The following is a 21055-nucleotide window of genomic DNA, read 5'->3' on the forward strand; positions in this document are numbered from 1 at the left end:
GTTGCCTGGAAAGACATGAAAATTGTCCATATTTTGTTTAACATCATGGATCCCACACAGCTATCCAGTGTAACTTGAAGAGAAAAAACTGGCTGATGAAAGAAGTAGCTTGCCCAATAGTTGCAGATGAGTATTCAAAAAACAAAAGGGTGGGTGGATGGCTATTACAGACCAAAACAAAATGCAATACAGTTCTTGCCATAAAGCTAAGAAATGGTGGAAATATCTTTTTTGGTTTCTCATTGATACAGCGATATATAATGCCCTGATCTGTATGAAAGAGTTGCCAAACCACCAGATCAAAACCAAGTCCAGAAAAGAAAAGAAAAGAACACTGCTTGAATTCAGAATGAACTTGGCCAAATATATGGTTGCTGGCTTTCAGGGAAGTAGGAAAAGAAAAGCTCTGTCAGATGTTGATACTGAAGGTTTAAGGCACTGGCCAGGACGGTTCTCGAAATGTGGGAGATGCAAGATATGTTAGGGAAGGGAGGAGACATGAAATTTTCATAGGATGCAAACAATGCCAAGTACATTATTGTGTGGATAATGACTGTTTTGAGAAGTACCACTCTCAACTTTTTAATTAGAGTGCGGATTTCATTCATGTTTTACATATGTAAATATTGGATTTATTTTGTGTGATTCAAAACAGTTTACATGACTGGGATTTCTTGTATGATGGGATGTAGGAGTATATAAAGTAGAAATATATGAATAACAGACACTATACAATGTAAGCTGTTTTTTTTTATTTCACTGAAATCCTCCAAAAAGTAATGAAATAATGAATATAAATGTAACCATGTTTTTATTGTCAGTTTCTGTAGACAGCCATGATGATGCTCTAGTATTCAGCCTAGCAACCAGCCTCAGTAATCTCAGTAACTGATATGATAACACTCATCAGTAGTGAAACTGCACAACAGCTGTAGTAGCTAAAGGGTTAATGGCTTAGATAATCTGTAAGTTTGTGGTTGTATTTGTTTCACTTGTAATTTATTTAATGTTTCAGACTATGTATGTGTAGCAGATGTAGAGAGACTTGAACTGCTGCTTAGAAAAAGTGATGGAAAGGACCAGGTATGTATTTATTTTCTTACCATAGAGCAACAAAAACAATGTTCTTTTTTATCCCATTATACCCTTGTAGAAATTTAATGCAAAGGAATAGAAAAAGTGTTGTTGTATGATTGTGTCATGGAACTAGTTGGCTCATGTCTGAAATATACCTATACCTGTACTTAATGACACTATAAATAACATCGTTATGCTTGATATATTCTTATTGTTTCAGTATAATAAAGGCAGCTTTTAATGCCTTATAATAAGCAGTCACAGCTGTTGTCAACTAAATCTTTTATGCTCTTTCCAGTGTTGTATTCTAAAATTTTGTATGCTCATTCCAGTGTTGTAAATTAAATTTTTTATGCTCCTTCCAGTGTTTTAAACTAAATTTTGTGTGCTTTTTCCAGTGTTGTAAAAACTTTAAGAAACCACTCTGAATTTCTTTGGTTTCATCTGTATCAGTGATGAACTGGGTTCTGTTTACCACTATTTCCTTGTTAGAACTGAGGGAAAAATATTCCATCATGGATGGGGAATCCCAAACATACAATCAGAAATGGGTTGGCAGGAATCTCTGCAAAGTCTTGTTTCTTACCACAGATTCTGACCTTTTGTGGGGTTCATTTATCCCTATTGGTACATTTAATTAATTGTATTACACACTGGACAAGAATATCCTAGAATTTATGTGCTCACTTGTCTTATTATGTGGATGGATTGATAAAACCAAATGCGTCCTGTGATATCATCTTACTTTGTGGATAGATAAAATGAATTGAATCATGTAATGATATTTACTTAATGTCTTCAGTATTTATTGTTGTTTACAACATGTCTCTATGATGTCATTTGCATGATATCAAAGCTATTCATTGTGTGACAGATGAACAAAGAGTTTTCATTGGATGTAAAGCTTTGTGTTAAAAAGAAAGAGCAGTGCATAAAAAGAACCTTTGCTACACATTAATGAGCAGGTTAGAAGTAACCAAACTCTCAGGGTATAAGATTTATGCCAGGACTTGAAATTAGCTGTCATTTATCACACAGTATGTATTTACTTTTATTAATGTTATACATTTTTTTAAAAATCTTTTAAAACACTGGTATAACACTTGGCATATCACATAGCATACATGTGATTCTACTCGCAAAAATACTGTTTTAAAGGCCGTCAACACACATACCATTTTATGGTTGAAATCTACCACTTTTAAAAAATGAAAGATCATTTTACATTTATGTTTAAGGAAACAAGTTTTTCATATTCTGTACCCACATTACAGAAACCTGCGGAAACCAGTCTACTGAGGACTGGAAATGTTATACAGGTGCATGGTGTGGCTGAGTGCACAGATTAAGAAGGCTAACATGTATATACAACAAGCTGTGTTAATTGATTACCATGGTGTTTTGATCTGGAGAGTTTAAAGGCAATGGCAGAAGTGTTATAAGAATACAGGGATCCAAGATGGGCCATGATGGTTTTCAAGTCTTTGAATAAAACTCTGCTACTTTTGGCAGAAGTGAGAGAAAAAGGCGAGACTGATCAAAACATAATTTTGGCACATACATATGAGTTACTACTTTGAATTTTTATAATGTTTAATTGCTATTGCATTGTTCAAGATGCTTTTAGAGGAATATTTAAGGGCAGAACATATCATTTTTGTTCAGTTCATGTCAAAATGCTGCAACATGCTCCCATTGCTAAGAAACCGCTGGCAAAGAAATATATATATGACAGGAATACATCTGAAGTGCATTTCAGGAACTTCCTCCTTGGGATGAACTTAGCTTGGTGCATTATTTGGGATCAGTCAGCAGCCTTAAAAACCCAGCCACAAGAAGACTGCAGTTTGAACTTCTTTGCAGGCCATGTGTGGTTGTTTTGTCATTGCCTATTATAATGTTGATACAGAATGGATATTCTCCATTCTTCACAAAAAATACAAAGTGATTCCATGTGAAATCTTATACAATATTACAATGCAAATGGCTTGCATAATATGACACTGCAACCAGCTTGTACAGTATATCATTACAAACGATGTGTGTGTGTGTGTGTGTGTGTGTGTGTGTGTGTGTGTGTGTGAGAGAGAGATTAGGATTTTTAATGTAGCTTTAACAATTGTTCAGTCATATCGCTACAATGTCTGCAGTGTGGCAGTTTATAGTGATGTCTAGCACTGGGGCATCGTGCCGACGACATGTAGCATGATGTCCCACCCATTCACATTATCCTGACACCAGGCCAGCCAGTCCTAACACTGACCTCTTAAATGCTGATCACCTAGTGAGGCAGCTGTTAGTACCATTTTTTAAAAAGTCTTTGGTATGACTAAAGGGGGGTTCAAACCCATGACTTCCCACTTCTGAGCCGGATACTCTCAATACGAGGCCATCAGTGGTCAAAACAACTGGTACAGTATAAAACTGCACCCAACTTGTACAGTATGACACTGCAAACAGCTTGTCTATTATGACACTGCAAACAGCTTGTACAGTATGACACTGCAAACAATGTACACAGTATGACACTGCAAACAATGTACACAGTATGACACTGCAAACAACTTGAACAGTATAACACTGCAAACTTGTACAATATGGCACTGCAAACAGCTTGTACAGTGTAACTGCAAACAAGTTGTACAGTCAGACATGTAAACAACTTAAACAGTATGACACTGCAAATGGCTTGTACAATATGAAACTGCAAACAGCTTGTACATTATGACATTGCAGACAATCTGTACAGTAAGATGTGCAGACAACTTACACATTATGACACTGCAAACAACTTGTACAATATGACACTACAAACAGCATGTGGCTTATCATATTACTCAACTGGTTTCATAAGTTTCAGGTTAAATGAGCATGTAAGATCTGTCTGTCAACATTATTCATTAGGAAGACTCAATCATTAAATTAACATTATTAGTGTTATTGATTATATCATTATATCTGTTGATATCTGTCAGTTGATTGATTGATTCTATCATCCATCTATATATGCATCCACAATGTTACTACCCATCTATCTGTCTGACTGTGCATCTCTTTGTTTTCCTCTCTGCTTGGCTCAGAGTCTCTCTGCAGATCAATCAGTCTACCTTCCTATCAGTCTCTAATGTGAATAATGGCAGAATTTCATGTTGAAAAATATCTACTTGACCTTCAGAAATTTCCCAAGACTCATCTCCAAGTGTCCACCAATCGTCTGAACCTACGAACCTGTTCTGATTCCTGTAAAGTTCTCATCAACCTACTACAGTACCTTGCCAGTGATGGTGACCTTGACATTACCATGATGACCAGCAATCTGCAACCAGATTCAATACCTGAAGATATGAAACAACCTGATATTAAATCTAGGGTAAATTTTACATTAATCCTATTTCTACAAAATGATTGCCTTGTTGGTGTTAGTCACAGAATGCTGCTATTGAAGCCTTGAATTTCTCTATAACATTTACCATATTATTATCCTGACTGTGTTTAGTAAATAGTGAGACATAGTAGATAGTAAGACATGGTAGATAATGAGATAAAGTTAATGGTGAGACATAGTAGATAGTGAGACATAGTGAGATATAGCAGATGGTGAGACATAATAGGTAGTGAGATATATTAGTGAGACATATTAGATAGTGAGATATAGTCGATAGTGAGACATGGTAGATAGTGAGACATGTTAGTAAGATATAGTAGATAGTGAGATATGGTACATAGTGAGATATAGTAGATAGTGAGACATGGTAGATACATGGTAAATAGATATAGTAGATGGTGAAACATGGTAAATACATGGTAAATAGTGAGATATAGTAGATGGTGAGACATGGTAGATATTGAGATATAGTAGATAGTGAGACATGGTAAATAGTGAGATATAGTAGATGGTGAGACATCGTAGATAATGATAATTGGCAGATAGTGAGACCGAGTATAATTTTTCAGATGCATAGCATCAATATTGCTAAAACTGTATATTAAAGTTTGGTGTTTAAGTTTTTGAAAGTCATAAATAGTACATGACAACATGGGCCCCTTGTAAATATAGAACTTATGTGTATTCCTTATCACATTGATCAACTATACATACTTATTCATCTAGCTATTCATCTGTCAGCTTTTTTCAAAGCCATACTTTTACAAGTATTGGTGACAAAACAGAAGTTGTAATTTTTACCACAGCTGGATATGGAATATTCTTTTGTTCATTGGTACAGTTTGCATGACCTAGTGGTATTACTCATTACAGTTTGCATGACCCAGTAGTATTACTCATTACAGTTTGCATGACCCAGTAGTATTACTCATTACAGTTTGCATGACCCAGTAGTATTACTCATTACAGTTTACATGAGTAGTATTACTCATTACAGTTTGCATGACCCAGTAATATTACTAATTACAGTTTCTTTGACCCAATAGTATTACTACTTACAGTTTGCATGACCCAATAATATTACTGCTTACAGTTTGCTTGACCCAAAAGCATTACTACTTACAGTTTGCATGACCCAATAGTATTACTACTTACAGTTTGCTTGACCCAATAGCATTACTACTTACAGTTTGCATGACCCAATAGTATTACTACTTGCAGTTTGCTTGACCCAATAGCATTACTACTTACAGTTTTGCATGACCCAATAGTATTACTACTTGCAGTTTGCTTGACCCAATAGCATTACTACTTACAGTTTGCATGACCCAATAGCATTACTACTTACAGTTTGCATGACCCAATAGTATTACTACTTGCAGTTTGCTTGACCCAATAGCATTACTACTTACAGTTTGCATGACCCAATAGCATTACTACTTACAGTTTGCATGACCCAATAGTATTACTACTTGCAGTTTGCTTGACCCAATAGCATTACTACTTACAGTTTTGCATGACCCAATAGTAGTACTACTTACAGTTTGCATGACCCAATAACATTGCTACTTACAGTTTGCTTGACCCAATAGCATTACTACTTACAGTTTTGCATGACCCAATAATATTACTACTTATAGTTTGCACAACCCAATAGTATTATTACATATAGTTAGCATGATGTAATAGTATTATGATTTACATCTTGCATGACCCAATAGTATTAATACTTAGTTTGCAACAGTGCAGTAGTATTACTATTTACAGCTTGAATAATGCAATAGTATTACTACTTACAGTTTGTATGACCAATAGTATTATTACTAACAGTTTGTATGATGCAGTAGTAGTGATATTTACATGACCAGTAGTATTACCACGTACAGTCTACATGACCAATAGTATTACTACCTGGGTACTTACTATTTTCATGGCCCAATACTAATGTTACTTCATACAGTTTGCATGACCCAATAGTCATACTACCTATAGTTTGCATGACCCAGTAGTAATACTACTTACAGTTTGCAGGACCTAGTAGTCATACTACCTACAGTTTGCAGGACCCAGTAGTCATACTACCTACAGTTTGCATTACCCAGTAGCCATACTACCTACAGTTTGCATGACCCAGTAGTCATACTACCTACAGTTTGCATGACCTAGTAGTCATACTACTTAACAGTTTGCATGACCCAGTAGCCATACTACCTACAGTTTGCATGACCCAGTAGTCATACTACCTACAGTTTACATGACCCAGTAGTCATTACTACCTACAGTTTGCGTGACCCAGTAGTGATACTACCTACAGTTTGCATGACCCAGTAGCCATACTACTTAACAGTTTGCATGACCCAGTAGTCATACTACCTACAGTTTGCATGACCCAGTAATAATACTACTTACAGTTTGCATGACCTAGTAGTCATACTACCTTCAGTTTGCATGACCAATTAGTCATACTACCTACAGTTTGCATGACCGATTAGTCATACTAACTACCATTTGCATGATCTAGTAGTCATACTACCTACAGTTTGCATGACCCAGTAGTCATACTACCTACAGTTTCCATGACCCAGTAGTCATACTACCTACAGTTTCCATGACCAATTAGTCATACTACCTACAGTTTGCATGACCCAGCAGTCATACTACCTACAGTTTCCATGACCCAGTAGTCATACTACCTACAGTTTGCATGACCCAATAGTAATACTGCTTACAGTTTGCATGACCTAGTAGTAATACTACCTACAGTTTGCATGACCAAGTAGTAATACTACCTACAGTTTGCATGACCTAGTAGTCATACTACCTACAGTTTGCATGACCTAGTAGTCATACTACCTACAGTTTGCAGGACCCACTAGTCATACTACCTAGTTTGCATGACCCAGTAGTCATACTACCTACAGTTTGCATGACCTAATAGTCATACTACCTACAGTTTGTATGACCAAGTAGTAATACTACCTACAGTTTGCATGACCTAATAGTCATACTACCTACAGTTTCCATGACCCAGTAGTCATACTACCTACAGTTTGCATGACCCAATAGTAATACTGCTTACAGTTTGCATGACCTAGTAGTAATACTACCTACAGTTTGCATGACCAAGTAGTAATACTACCTACAGTTTGCATGACCTAGTAGTCATACTACCTACAGTTTGCATGACCTAGTAGTCATACTACCTACAGTTTGCAGGACCCACTAGTCATACTACCTAGTTTGCATGACCCAGTAATAATACTACTTACAGTTTGCATGACCTAATAGTCATACTACCTACAGTTTGCATGACCAAGTAGTAATACTACCTACAGTTTGCATGACCAAGTAGTAATACTACCTACAGTTTGCATGACCCAGTTGTATTAATAAGAGAATATAATTTTGGGGCATTGTGATAGTGATGAGAAACTTAAAATTTGTCTTAACACGACATTTTCTTTTGACTCAAAATCGGAAATCAGCAAAAAGTTGAAACAATTGTATCTCTATGATGATTTACATACAAAAGTTTCATCCAGATTACAGGGTAATTGAGTAATGTATCCAGATTACAGAGTAATTGAGTAATGTTTCCAAATTACAGGGAATTGAGTAATGTATCCAAATTACGGGGAATTGAGTAATGTATCCAAATTACAGGGAATTGAGTAATGTATCCAAATTACAGGGTAATTGAGTAATGTATCCAAATTACAGGGAATTGAGTAATGTATCCAAATTACAGGGAATTGAGTAATGTATCTAAATTACAGGGGAATTGAGTAATATATCCAAATTACAGGGGTATTGAGTAATGTATCCAAATTAAAGGGAAATTGAGTAATGTATCCAGATTACAGAGTAATTGAGTAATGTATCCAAATTACAGGGAATTGAGTAATGTATCCAACTTACAGGGGTATTGAGTAATGTATCCAAATTACAGGGTAATTGAGTAATGTATCCAAATTACAGGGTAATTGAGTAATGTATCCAGATTACAGAGTAATTGAGTAATGTATCCAAATTACAAGGGTATTGAGTAATGTATCCAAATTACAGGATAATTGAGTAATGTATCCAAATTACAGGGTAATTGAGTAATGTATCCAAATTACAGGGTAATTGAGTAATGTATCCAAATTACAGGATAATTGAGTAATGTATCCAAATTACAGGGTAATCAAGTAATATGACATGTTTGAACACCACTTTTTCATGACCAATGCAATATATTGGTTTTCTTCTCTCATAAACATTTAGTATAATGGAGAGTCTCATTGTCTTTCTGTCTGTCTGTCTGTCATAAACTGTATGCAGAATCCATTTCTTTAGCAGATATTTTTATTCTCTACCAATTTGTCTAAGTGATTTGGTGCTATGTTAGTCCTTTTTTTTTTACATGTGATTGTAACTTAACCCTGAATGGCAACACATACACATCACAAATAGTCCTTTTAATCCTATAATTTATGAATCCAAATTATCGTTCTTGCTAAAGCACTTTTTCTTTTTCATGGCCTGTTACAAATGTGGAAGAGGAATATAGTTTAAGCTGTGTCTGTCTGTTTATTTGTCTGTCTGGGTAAGTTTGTATTTAGGTAGTGCATTGAGCATTTGTGTTCCCTCAGTGTAGTCCAGCCATACAGACTGTTCACTATTAAGGTGACAGTCTATGTGTTCAGTTTTCAACTTTGTCTTTTTGGTTTAATTATCAGGAAAGAGACAAAGATCAGGTGGCAGGGAGGTCAAGTGGAAGTGATTTTCATCTCTCTGAATCAAAGATGGAGCATGTTCACACTATGATGTCAGAAGCTATGAGAGAATCAAGTCAGTCAGTCTCTAACTCAGGTAATGTCACTTTGGGAATTACACTCAGGTGTATATCAAAGCTTTTTGTTTGCATGAACAAAGTGTCTGAGGGAGGCATGTGTGGATTAATTTAAACTGATTTATTTTCATTTGCATCAATTTAGTGGTTATGCAAAAACAGTTTTGTTAACTGTACTAGTCATTCACCAGAATAACTTATTGTATGGCCAGTTTACCCGTGTCCATCATTTGTTCCTCATCTCTTATCCATCCATTAGCAGATGCTTGTTATAGATAATCCTAATCTACTTGTATGATTGCCATGAAACTTTACACACATATTCATCACAAGGTCTACTTGATACCAAAAAATGGAAGGGGCCTTCATTACGGTCACCTTGGCAACCATCTTGAAAATCTTATCATTACTTCTATCATATACTGTCATATCTACATAGTTTTTGCCAATAGACTCGTTATGATGTCTAGTTGGTTCTGAATAAAAATGGTACTGCTCTTGGACATCTGTGTGAATGCGACAGTAGCCATCATCCAGATCTAGTTGTTTGCTACTCTAGCCATATCAATATGGCGTTTTCACTAAAAGACTTCTTATGATGTTTAGATGGTTATGAATGATTGTTGTGTCAGTCTGACAGCCATTTTGAAAATATTGTTATTGCTATTTATGATGAGCAGAAAGTCATATTGAAATGAGATTTTCACCAGAAGACTTTTTTGTGGTGTTGTTATTGTTGTTGTAGGGTTTAATGCCATTTTTCAGCACACGATAGGCTATACATGGTGGCCAGTATGAATGGTGGAGGAAGAACCCGGGAAAACCCCAGAAAGAACCACCAACCCGCGAGAAGCTACTGGCTTTCTTTCTCACATACCCACATTGGCTGAATCCGAGACTTGAACTTATGCAGACAGAGGTGAGATGGCAGTGATCCATAACATAGAGCACTTTAGACCACTCGGCCGCTTGGGGCCCCCTTTTTATGGTGTCTAGTTGGTCTTAAATGAAATGAAATGATGCAGCTAAAACATCAAGTTCACCACATCAGCAGTCTTGGAAATCTTATCACCCATTCCACCAGAATGGATTGTCACATCAGCATGGGTTTCTCAGAAAGACTTCAAATGAGGTCTGGTTGGTGCTAGATGAAAATAATGCTATCCTGACATGCAAAATAAATGCCCCAGCAACCATCACAATTTTTTTCACTACCTCTTCTCACTGAAAGTCATTAACATATGGTTTTTACTATAATTCTTATGGTGTGTCCTAAATGAATATTGTGCCTGCTTGATAAAATAGAATGGTCACCACAGTGGCCACGGCCATCTTGATTTTTTTTTATTTATTACACCTCCTTCTGAATGGATGGTCATATAAGGACAGAATTTTCACTGAAAGACTTCTTGTGATGTCTGTTTCATCCTAAATGAAAATGGTGCTGATCTGACATCCAAATAGACTGCCGTGGTAGCCATTCTGAAATTATTATTATTGCTGCTCTACCTAAGTGGAAAGTCATTATTTTGGTATTGTGTCTAATGCACAGCAGTATTCTGGACTGTAGCTTATTTTGGTAACATTTGTGTACATCATTAATCTGAACTGTAGCTTATCTTGGTAACAATTGTGTACATCAGTAATCTGTAAGCTGGTCTGTAGACTTATTTTGGTAACAATTGTGTACATCAGTATCTGTAAGCTGGTCTGTAGACTTATTTTGGTAACAATTGTGCACATCAATAATCTGGACTGTATACTTATTTTGGTAACATTGGTGCACATCAGTAATATGGTCTGTTTAATTATTTTGGTAACAGTTGTGTTTACATGCTCATCAATAATCTGGACTGTAGGCTTTCTTTGATAACAGTTGTGTTTACATGCACAATCAATAATCTGGACTGTAGACTTACTTTTGGTAACAGTTGTGTTTACATGCTCATCAGTAATGTGTACTGTAGACTTTCTTTGATAACAGTTGTGTTTACATGCACAATCAATAATCTGGACTGTAGACTTACTTTTGGTAACAGTTGTGTTTACATGCTCATCAGTAATGTGTACTGTAGACTTTCTTTGATAACAGTTGTGTTTACATGCACAATCAATAATCTGAACTGTAGACTTACTTTAGTAACAGTTGTGTTTACATGCTCATCAGTAATGTGTACTGTAGACTTTCTTTGATAACAGTTGTGTTTACATGCACAGTCAATAATCTGAACTGTAGACTTGCTTTAGTAACAGTTGTGTTTACATGCTTATCAATAATCTGAACTGTAGACTTGCTTTAGTAACAGTTGTGTTTACATGCACAATCAGTAATTGGGAGTTTAGACTTACCTTGGTAACAGTTGTGTTTACATGCTCATCAATAATCAGGACTGTAGACTTACTTTAGTAACAGTTGTGTTTACACACACAATCAGTAATCAGGAGTGTTGTGGGCAGGTGGCTACATAGTCTAAAATGCTTGCCTCTACCAATCACTGCCAACTCATCTTTGTCTGTGGGTTTGAGTTTTAGACTTGGCCAATGTTCGAATGTGAGAATGCTTTCCAGTAATTTCCTGTCAGTCAGTAGTACTTACAGGGTTTTCCAGGTTCTTGTTCCACTAAACATACTTGCCACTATGCATGGTTTATCAACCCAAAACAACAACATCAATAATCAGGACTGTAGATTGTTACTTTGGTACCATTTGTGTTTACATGCACATCAGTAATCTGGACTTTAGACTGCAATTTTAGTAACAGTTGTATTTACATACACATAGTAATCTGAATTATAGATGTAATTTTAGTAGTGTTCTTGTTTGTGTGCACAGTAGTAATCTGGACTATAGACTATAATTTTAGTAACAGTTGTGTTTGCATATATATCAGTAATCTGGACTATAGACTAATTTTGGTAACTATAGTGTTTGCATGCATATCAGTAATCTGGACTATAGACTGTAATTTTAGTGACTGTTGTGTTTGCATGCATATCAGTAATCTGGACTATGGACTTTAGAGTGATTACATGCACATCAGTATTCTGGACTATAGACTGTAATTTTGGTAACTATTTGTGTTTCCATGCATATCAGTAGTCTGGACTATAGACTGTACAGTGTTAAATACACATCAGTAATATTGACTATAGACTGTACAGTGTTTACATGCATGTCAGTAATATGAACTATAGACTGTACAGTGTTTACATGCACATCAGTAATATGGACTATAGACTGTACAGTGTTTACATGCATATCAGTAATATGGACTATAGACTGTACAGTGTTTACATGCACATCAGTAATATGGACTATAGACTGTACAGTGTTTACATGCACATCAGTAATATGGACTATAGACTGTACAGTGTTTACATGCTTATCAGTAATATGGACTATAGACTGTACAGTGTTTACATGCACATTTTATCAGTAATATGGACTATAGACTGTACAGTGTTTACATGCACATCAGTAATATGGACTATAGACTGTACAGTGTTTACATGCACATCAGTAATCTAGACAGTAATTTTGGTAACATTTGCTTTGAAATAAACATCAGGCTAACTTATGCATCCATCTTTTTCACCATTAGTATTACAGTTCTTTTGTAAATATGATAATGAAATAATCTGGTCATGTTTAAGTAAATTGATTATTTTATTTTTTTATTTGTGTAGTGTATACTTTTATTATTAGGAGCATGAATTATTTTAGATTATTCACATTTTAAAATTGTAAACAAGAGCAGAAAAAATAGCAGTGGTGTTCATAAAATAGTGACTTTAATTTATAGCAATGAAACTTCATTCCACAGAATAAATTTGCTTTTGTGACAATACTTTTGTATTGCACTTGTAATATTAACAAAAACTATTCTAATGTTAAAGAATCAAACCACTCTGTGAATGGTCAACCCACTAAAGTGTATTTCATCCCTGATGAAGAGTATGGCCATTTTGGAAAGAGTGCTGAAGCTGGTCTTCGACCCATTGTTATTATGGCTAATGTGGACTCTGTATCCAGCAGTATGATGTCAGAGAGAACTGAAGAGGAGCAAAGCAATGAAGATGATGACTTCTGTTTCATAGATGACCCAGGCTGGGTTATTGCTGTTTGTATATTTTGAGTTTTTTCCCTTTATTCCATGAGGTGTTTCATTTTAAAAATTATTCATCGTGAGAATTATCCCTTTTATCTCAGGATGCAAAGTGTTTTGGGAGCAAGTATGTAGCTGCCTTATTTTCAGCTTTTCAGGTGAAACCTTTTCTATGGGCATGAGATTTTGTTTATTGAAATTTTTCAACTTAACCTCATTAATCAGAGCATTAATTAAGATGTTTTTCTGGAAATGTTGAAACTAGTGATAGTGACCCCATTTTATGAAAAGTTGGTTCCTGGAGACTGTAAACCCATTTCTGTCCTCTCTGCATTGTCAACAGTTTTGAGAAACTGATTGCCAATCAAGTATTACCATCTTTACCCAATTTTTGTGAACAACTTAAAGTTTGGGACTCCCTTCATTTTTTCTGAACACATTTTTAAATACAGTCTATGTAATTTAACTGTAGACCCTAATTTTCTAAAACACAAAATCGGGTCATTGACAGTTTTCATAAAGAAACAGAAACTTTATTCAATACGATGCCTGCTATTTAAAGAACATATACGTCAGTATATGATTCTTAAAATGACGATCAGTAGTTACCATTTTTACATTATCATTCGGTTTTACTAAGGTAGCTCAATGAAAAAAATGTCTTGAAATTAAGAGTTCTCAATTTTACATATATATAGCTATTGTTTCCATGTTGACATGGATTGGTAGGCATGTTACAAGAGAGGTTCATTTCAGTTTCAGTAAGAAGTTTGGTTTTGAAATTGTTTTCTTGGAGAAAAGCATAATATTTGCTAAATAGAAAGCCTAAATTAATTAATTCCTAATACCATTAAATGCATTTTAAAAATCATTTTTATCCTCCTATGTAAGCCATATTGTGACTTCTTGAGATGGTAGGTTACTCATTGTTAGTTTAATCATAAAATGTCTTTTAAAAAATACATTGGATTTATGTGCTCATTTACAGTAGATACAGTGGTCATCTTGAATACATCCCCCTCCAACATCCAGTCACCTGCTTTATATGGCCAGAATTCTTTGGCACCAACTAGTTTATGTTTAGAAGTACCCCTTTAGGAAAGTCACCCCTGTAACATGGCCAGTAGCTGGTATATCAGTGCAAATACTGTCCAATTTTCATATTGCCATTGGCCATTTAATCAAATTTACAGAGAGAAGTCTCAAGTGCATGATTTTAAATTTATTGATTTCCAAACTCAGTGTCTGGATATTTGTTCCAACATGCTGATAAAGTACCTAACTCTAATCTATGCAAAGAGCAAAGTAATCCAGTTATCGTTTGATGTTATTTTTTGTCACTTTGATAATTACTGGCTGATATGTAATCTAGTTATTGTTTGATGTTATTTTTTTGTCACTTTGATAATTACTGGCTGACATTACCACTGATAATTATCAGGATGACAAAAGCTAGCTGCATACAAACACAGTATCATTCAGCTCAAGTTAGCATGATATCTGGTTGCTAAAATGTTAAATTAGTTTGTGACCTCATGGAAACTAGATACATTTGTATTTAGAATTACCCTGATGACAAGTATTTATTATCTTCAGATTAATGTTTTTAAATGCCAAGGTAATTAACGAATGTCAGTAATTTCAATTCAGACTTTCATAATGTTGAAATCTCTTTTGATGCCTTGTAATTTCACCTTATATGCTCTAAATTATGCTCATCCTTACAAATAATTATATATTATTGTGTTAAATTTTGGCACATTTGTTGCATGTAGTGTGTGCAAAACATAGGGTTTTAATAATATCCACCTTTGCAACATTCAGATTGTATTGCCCTAATGTAAATATCATGAATAAAATAATTGCTTTGTAGATAGTATCATGTTAATTCTAGTCATGTTTTTGCAGAGAATATTTTACATGACTTTTATCCTTCATCTTGATCTTTTAAAAAAAATGTAATGTGTATGAATTTATTGCAGAAGCTTTTTGTTCATTTGTTTGTTTTTTTGACAATAAGTTCTAGTAATTATTGTTATTATTGTTGTTGCTGTTAAAAGATTATGATTTACAATATTGTGATATCTCTTGCAGCCCAGAGATGGAGAACCATCAGTCCGAGTTTTTACCCAAACTCCGATAGAAATTAAAGACAACTATTTTGCAGCTCCTTGTGGTCGCACCGATCTTTTGCAATCACCAGACCTGTTTCCAGTGGCAGAGGCGAGATATACCCTAAAAGAGCTAAATCTGGTCTGGTACATGTACGGTGGGAAGGACTTTGATAGTCCATCACCACATGAAATCAAAGAAAAGTATTCCGATACAGTTATCACTGATATGTACAGGTAAATTTTAATTGCCTTCCATTGGAAAGATTACTTCACTTTACATAGGTATTGTATTTAGAGTCATTAAAAAATATTTCATAAGGATTTGGGATCAAATTTTGCTGTAAAGTTGAGACAAAGTTTTGCTGTAATATTGAGATAAATGTTTGCTCTAAAGTTGAGATAAAGCTTTGCCCTAAGTGCATTTTTTTTTTAGAGTAATTAATATTATGTTTTGACTACAGCATCAGTGAACATGGTCCTTTCTTTCATGTGCCTACACCCTCCAGCTGCTCCTTATATAAAATCAAAGTTATACACAAGTTTTATGGATAAGTTTTTCTCTGTGGTCATAAGTCTGATTTTGACTTAAAAATCACAGAATATAAAACAATTTAAATTGAAAATTACAAACTGTCTGAAGTAACCACCTGCTTTATTTTTGCAAGGCAGATCAGTCTTATAACTCTTTTTAATTCTTATTTAATATTGATGTTCAAACTCTGTATGTAATCGGTGCAGGCTCTGATGACTCAGCTTAGCAGATATGTATGAGGTTCAGATTTAGCAATTTTTGCGTCTCCACCATATTCTGTAGAATGGGGATACAGTTTTTCTCATATATGCACATATACCCATCCCATGTGTCACAAATTAATGTTCACACAACAAAATTTGAAGGACTTATTAAACTGAAACCAAATTGTGTTAAAATATCAAAAATAGTTCAGGGTGAGTGTCACCTTTTTCCTGCAAATTTGGACTAAATTGTTGCATCTGTTTAATCTTTGTGGTTTTACTATGGATCTTGAATCTAGATTGCTTCAGTTTAATCATAATAGGGATGTCTGTTTCCTCACAACAAATTTCTTCTTCTTTGATATTCTGGTGCATAAAGGTTCAGTAAGCTTGTGTAAATTACATTTCAAATTGTGTTGTTGTATTGTTTAAGAAAAGATATTGTACCTATATGGGTTTTTTTTTTCTTTCAAGAACCTATGTACATGCAGATCTTACCATTTCTTAACTATGTGCTTAAATAATAATAATAATAATAATAATAGTAATAATAGCAACAAGAAGAATAATGCTAGTAATAATTATAATAGACCTTATTTATTCATAAAAAAACTGCTTAACCCATAGGTATCCTCTCACAATATTTAGATGCAACATATATAAAAATATTTACAGTTGAAAAATTGAATTACACAGGATAGGAACCTCCAGTAACTACAGGTAAAATGAATAGACCTATTCCAATAAAATTATGAAATTACAGTTGAAATGAACCAGGATATATCTCCATTGCCAAAAAAATAATAAAACATAATCACTAAATAGGGCCATTCATTTTTTTTAAAATTTATATTTGGTAATTTAGGAAAGTTGTTGTAGAACAGGTGGCAGGTTAGGTTGAATTACCCAAAAACTTTACAGAGAAAAATGTGTATGAAAGGGAAATATAGTGATTATGTGAATATCAGCCTGAATGAAGCTTGAGTTATAAATGATTGCTTCCATTTGTTCCAGTGGTAGGGGTTCAAGTGTGTCATTCCACAAGGGCTCACCAGCCTCTGCGAGAAAATGGTCAGGTCTTGCAGGAGGCATTGAGGCCCCTCCTGTACCAAAGGATCCCCTTCAGACCCTAGCAGGACCACACAGGGACCACAACAAATATATGGAACTACATTTAAACAAGGTACTAAGTCTGTTATTTTAATTGTTACATTAGAACCTGATTATTTGAATAAGTTTGAAAACCAGACCAAACTGATCATGGACTTGCTTGCATTTTGGTACTTAATAATGCTGAAAGGACTTTTTTTGAAGAACTACATCACTAGCTGTTGTCAGTAAGTTAAGTAATCCTTGGAATGGTGGTTGTTTATCTCAAACCATTTTGACAGTTAACTGTATAAACTGTCTACTCTTTACAGGCTGCAAGTTACAGGTATTTATTGTGATGTCAAGAAAGTTTGGAAGTTGTGTTTTTATAAACATGGCCAAGTCAGGGAGTTTGCCTATCAAAGAGCTTGCTTTTTGTGTGACACGCTGTGCTTTGGCATACATGGTCCTATTGACATTGGACTTGGACTACCATATTTGCCGGCCTATAAGTTGATGCAGAGTATAAATCGAATGAGCAAAAGTTGGCAAATTTTCCATCCTTTATCCATATATAACTCTAAGCTGAATGTAAGACAAGCCCAGATCAAAAACTTAGCTTCATCTTTTTTACTTCTTTCCAAACAGTATCGTGAATTTTATCCTATCTGTAACTCAGTAAACTTTCAAGTCAGGATCATTAAAAGTACCTAATTCATTTTGTTTCATTCGAAGTATTCTAAATGTATTATGTACTTTTAGCTACATACAATGATGCTGACATGAAAACTTTCTGAGGTACAGATAGTATAAAATTTGTGTTGCTGTGTGGAATTAAATTATAGTAACTTCTCGTTTCATAATATTAAAGGTATCACTGTATGCTATATCAGATTATCAGCAATAGGGAAACTGCATCATTATTGCTAAAATGCTTTTTCCACAGTTCTGTTTTGAAGAGAGATACAGAGAGAGGAGAATATGTATTCCATTGCATTTTTCTTCTTGCACCTTGTAATCAAATTAAAATATCATTGCCCAGTATGAGAGAGAGAGAGAGAGAGAGAGAGAGAGATTTCAGCTCTTCCTGGAGGTTTTTAAGGGGGGGGTTGTACCTTACTGCCCCTGTTTAGCTGAAGCTTTTGTCAAAGAGAGATTAATATATTAAACAGTAAATGTAAACTATGAAAACATATACCATACTCCTTCAGAGTTTAAATATTCACAATATTAATATCCATGTAGACTCCATTAAGGTTAAATCTCAAGAATGACCATTTTGCATGCTGTCTAATTTTTGTTGCAAGTACAATGACTTCTCCATTCCCAACAAATAAGATTTTTTTTTAAGTGCATGAACTCTTCCTGTACTTAGGTGGCAATTGTTTTTGATCTTTGCAAACAGTTCTATCTGCAAGTTCAAAAGATGTCACTGGTTGAGAAATTTACTTGAGTGGCCAGCATTTCCTTTCATTATATGGTACCATATTCGTAATACCCAATGGGTAGCCTCATTTCCCTGTTGGTAGCCTCACAAATCTGATCTGGTCTGCCGAGCTTGACCTCAAACAGATGTTAGTTTGCAAAACCTGACAACAGCTGTTGCATATTTAATTAGCATGTAATACCACTACAAAGCCATTTGACTGTTGTACAATGGAAGTGGTAACTAAAGCTAAAAGGAATTACTTACCCAATGATTAATAATGGAATATAGTCGTGCACTTTTATATGAGTGAGATCACAGTCGTCGGGTAAGTGAGCCATACATTTTACAATCATCAAAACATTTCTCTTTCTCTCTGTCTGTCTGTCTGTCTGTCTGTCTGTCTCGTAATAGGGCATAATTTTTATTTGATTATGAGGTGCAAGAAGAAAAATGTGGTGGAATGTGTCTTTGTCATGTTTATTCATCTTCTAATTTGTCAATTCTAACGCACATATATTTAATCCAATTTACACAACATATATTACTGATGCATGCTGCTTTAGTGCAGTTACATCCAATGTACATTAATTTTTAGTACTGACAATCATGTAATTTTGTTTAAAATCCGTAATGTGGGGGTCCTATATTTTTCATCCACAATCTCATCACCAGAATGAAATATTTTTTACACATAATTTTTTGTACTTATTGGAGAATTTTTTTCCGTATGAAAAGCTATGTGACATACAATAAAATGATTTGGATGACATAACCCATATATAAGTTGATTCAGAGTATAAGATGAAGCTAAGGTTTTCGGGTCAAAAAGTACTGTCTAATAGGCTGGCAAATATGGTAAAAGGCTTCTTGTAATGTCAGCTAGGTTCTAAATGAAATTGGTGAAGATCTGACATCTGACACTATGGTAGCCATCATAAAATGGCTACTTCTCTTTGATAGGTGGTCATATTGACTTGAGGTTTTCAGTAAAAGATTTCTGACAATGTCTAGTTGGTCCTAAAAGAAAATGATGCCAATCAGACAGCCAGTGTGGTCTACAGTGTAGCTGTCTTGAAAATCTTATCACTGCTCTGCCAGAATGGATAGTCTAATCAACAGAGGGTGTTCACTGAAAGATTTACTTTGATCTCTGAATGGTTCTAAATAGTGTCTGTTGGTCATGCCTTTAGACATTCAGTATTTTGGTCCTAAATGAAAATATTTCAATCTGACATCCAATTTGGCTACCATGATGGTCATTTTGAAAGTCTTGTTATAACTTCTCTTCATTAGATGGTCGTATTAGCATGAGCTTTTTGTTAGAAGATTTCCTATGGTTGATCCTGATTTAAATAGTGCCCCTTCTGACATCCAGTATAACAGCTGAGGCAGCCATCACATAAATTACCACTCCTCCTTAATGGACTGTCGTATCTGCATGGGGTTTTCATTAAGAGACTTGTGGTGTCTACTTAGTACTAGCTGAAGATTATGCCAATCTGACATCCATCATTGCTGTCAAATCTTTGTATTGTTACTTCCTGGAGTTTTATCATTTGACTCAGTTTGTGGATATATCCAAAGAATACCTTGAATAATATCACCTTGATAACAGAAATATATAATAATAAATTTACCCAAACATAGCATGTTTGTATTGATATTGTCTGAGACAAATTCAGTGATTTTCTATCTTTGATATCAGGTTCAGAGTCAAAAGTTATGACAAAGAATTTTTTACTGCACATACGGGTGTCATCTGAACATGCCAACTCCAACATAAGTAAACAGTCTTGATAAAGATTTGATATGTTGGATTTTCTCAGTATTAGCAATGGTTTCCAGAAGATTCTTTCTGTCCAATGAATGTCAGTCCATTTAAGAGATTCTTGTACAAGTCGATTACAGCTGTTCAGTAACATGTTTAATAGTTGATCAGTATGGTCTTAGTGTTAAAATTTACTTTTACTTTGCTCCTTTACAAACAGATGCGATTCCAGCATGAAAAATACCCCATCTCAGCGAAACATGTAGCAAGGCAGATTCTACTGGTATATGACATTGAGATCCTTGATCGTCTAAAATCCTCCAAGATAAACAAATTTCTGTATCTGTACTCATCTGAAGAGAAGCCCAGAAGAACACATGCTAACATGGTAAGACATTTTATTTAGGTAGTTCATAGATCACAAAGTGGTCACTTTCCATTCCATATCAGCTCTGTTTTGGATTTTCAGTTAAAATTCAAATATATAGTATACAACAAAATTATATTTTCCAAAATAA

At 34.7% G+C, this 21055-nt stretch overlaps 1 protein-coding gene across 1 annotated transcript in view; it reads left to right on the top strand.

Moving 5' to 3' along the window:
• The window catches only part of LOC149804667 (autophagy-related protein 2 homolog B-like), a 206742-nt gene that overhangs the window by 163464 nt on the left and 22223 nt on the right, over positions 1 to 21055 (top strand). The window contains exons 23-29 of the mRNA XM_089933186.1: positions 1016 to 1083; positions 4253 to 4447; positions 9184 to 9316; positions 13194 to 13417; positions 15497 to 15750; positions 17266 to 17434; positions 20758 to 20925. Coding sequence (XP_089789312.1) covers positions 1016 to 1083; positions 4253 to 4447; positions 9184 to 9316; positions 13194 to 13417; positions 15497 to 15750; positions 17266 to 17434; positions 20758 to 20925 — 1211 coding nt within the window. The remainder of the gene's footprint in view (positions 1 to 1015; positions 1084 to 4252; positions 4448 to 9183; positions 9317 to 13193; positions 13418 to 15496; positions 15751 to 17265; positions 17435 to 20757; positions 20926 to 21055) is intronic.

This window comes from Sinohyriopsis cumingii, chromosome 2 (genome assembly GCF_028554795.1).
Source record: "Sinohyriopsis cumingii isolate HCF-2022 chromosome 2, ASM2855479v2, whole genome shotgun sequence".
Lineage (NCBI taxonomy): Eukaryota > Metazoa > Mollusca > Bivalvia > Unionida > Unionidae > Sinohyriopsis > Sinohyriopsis cumingii.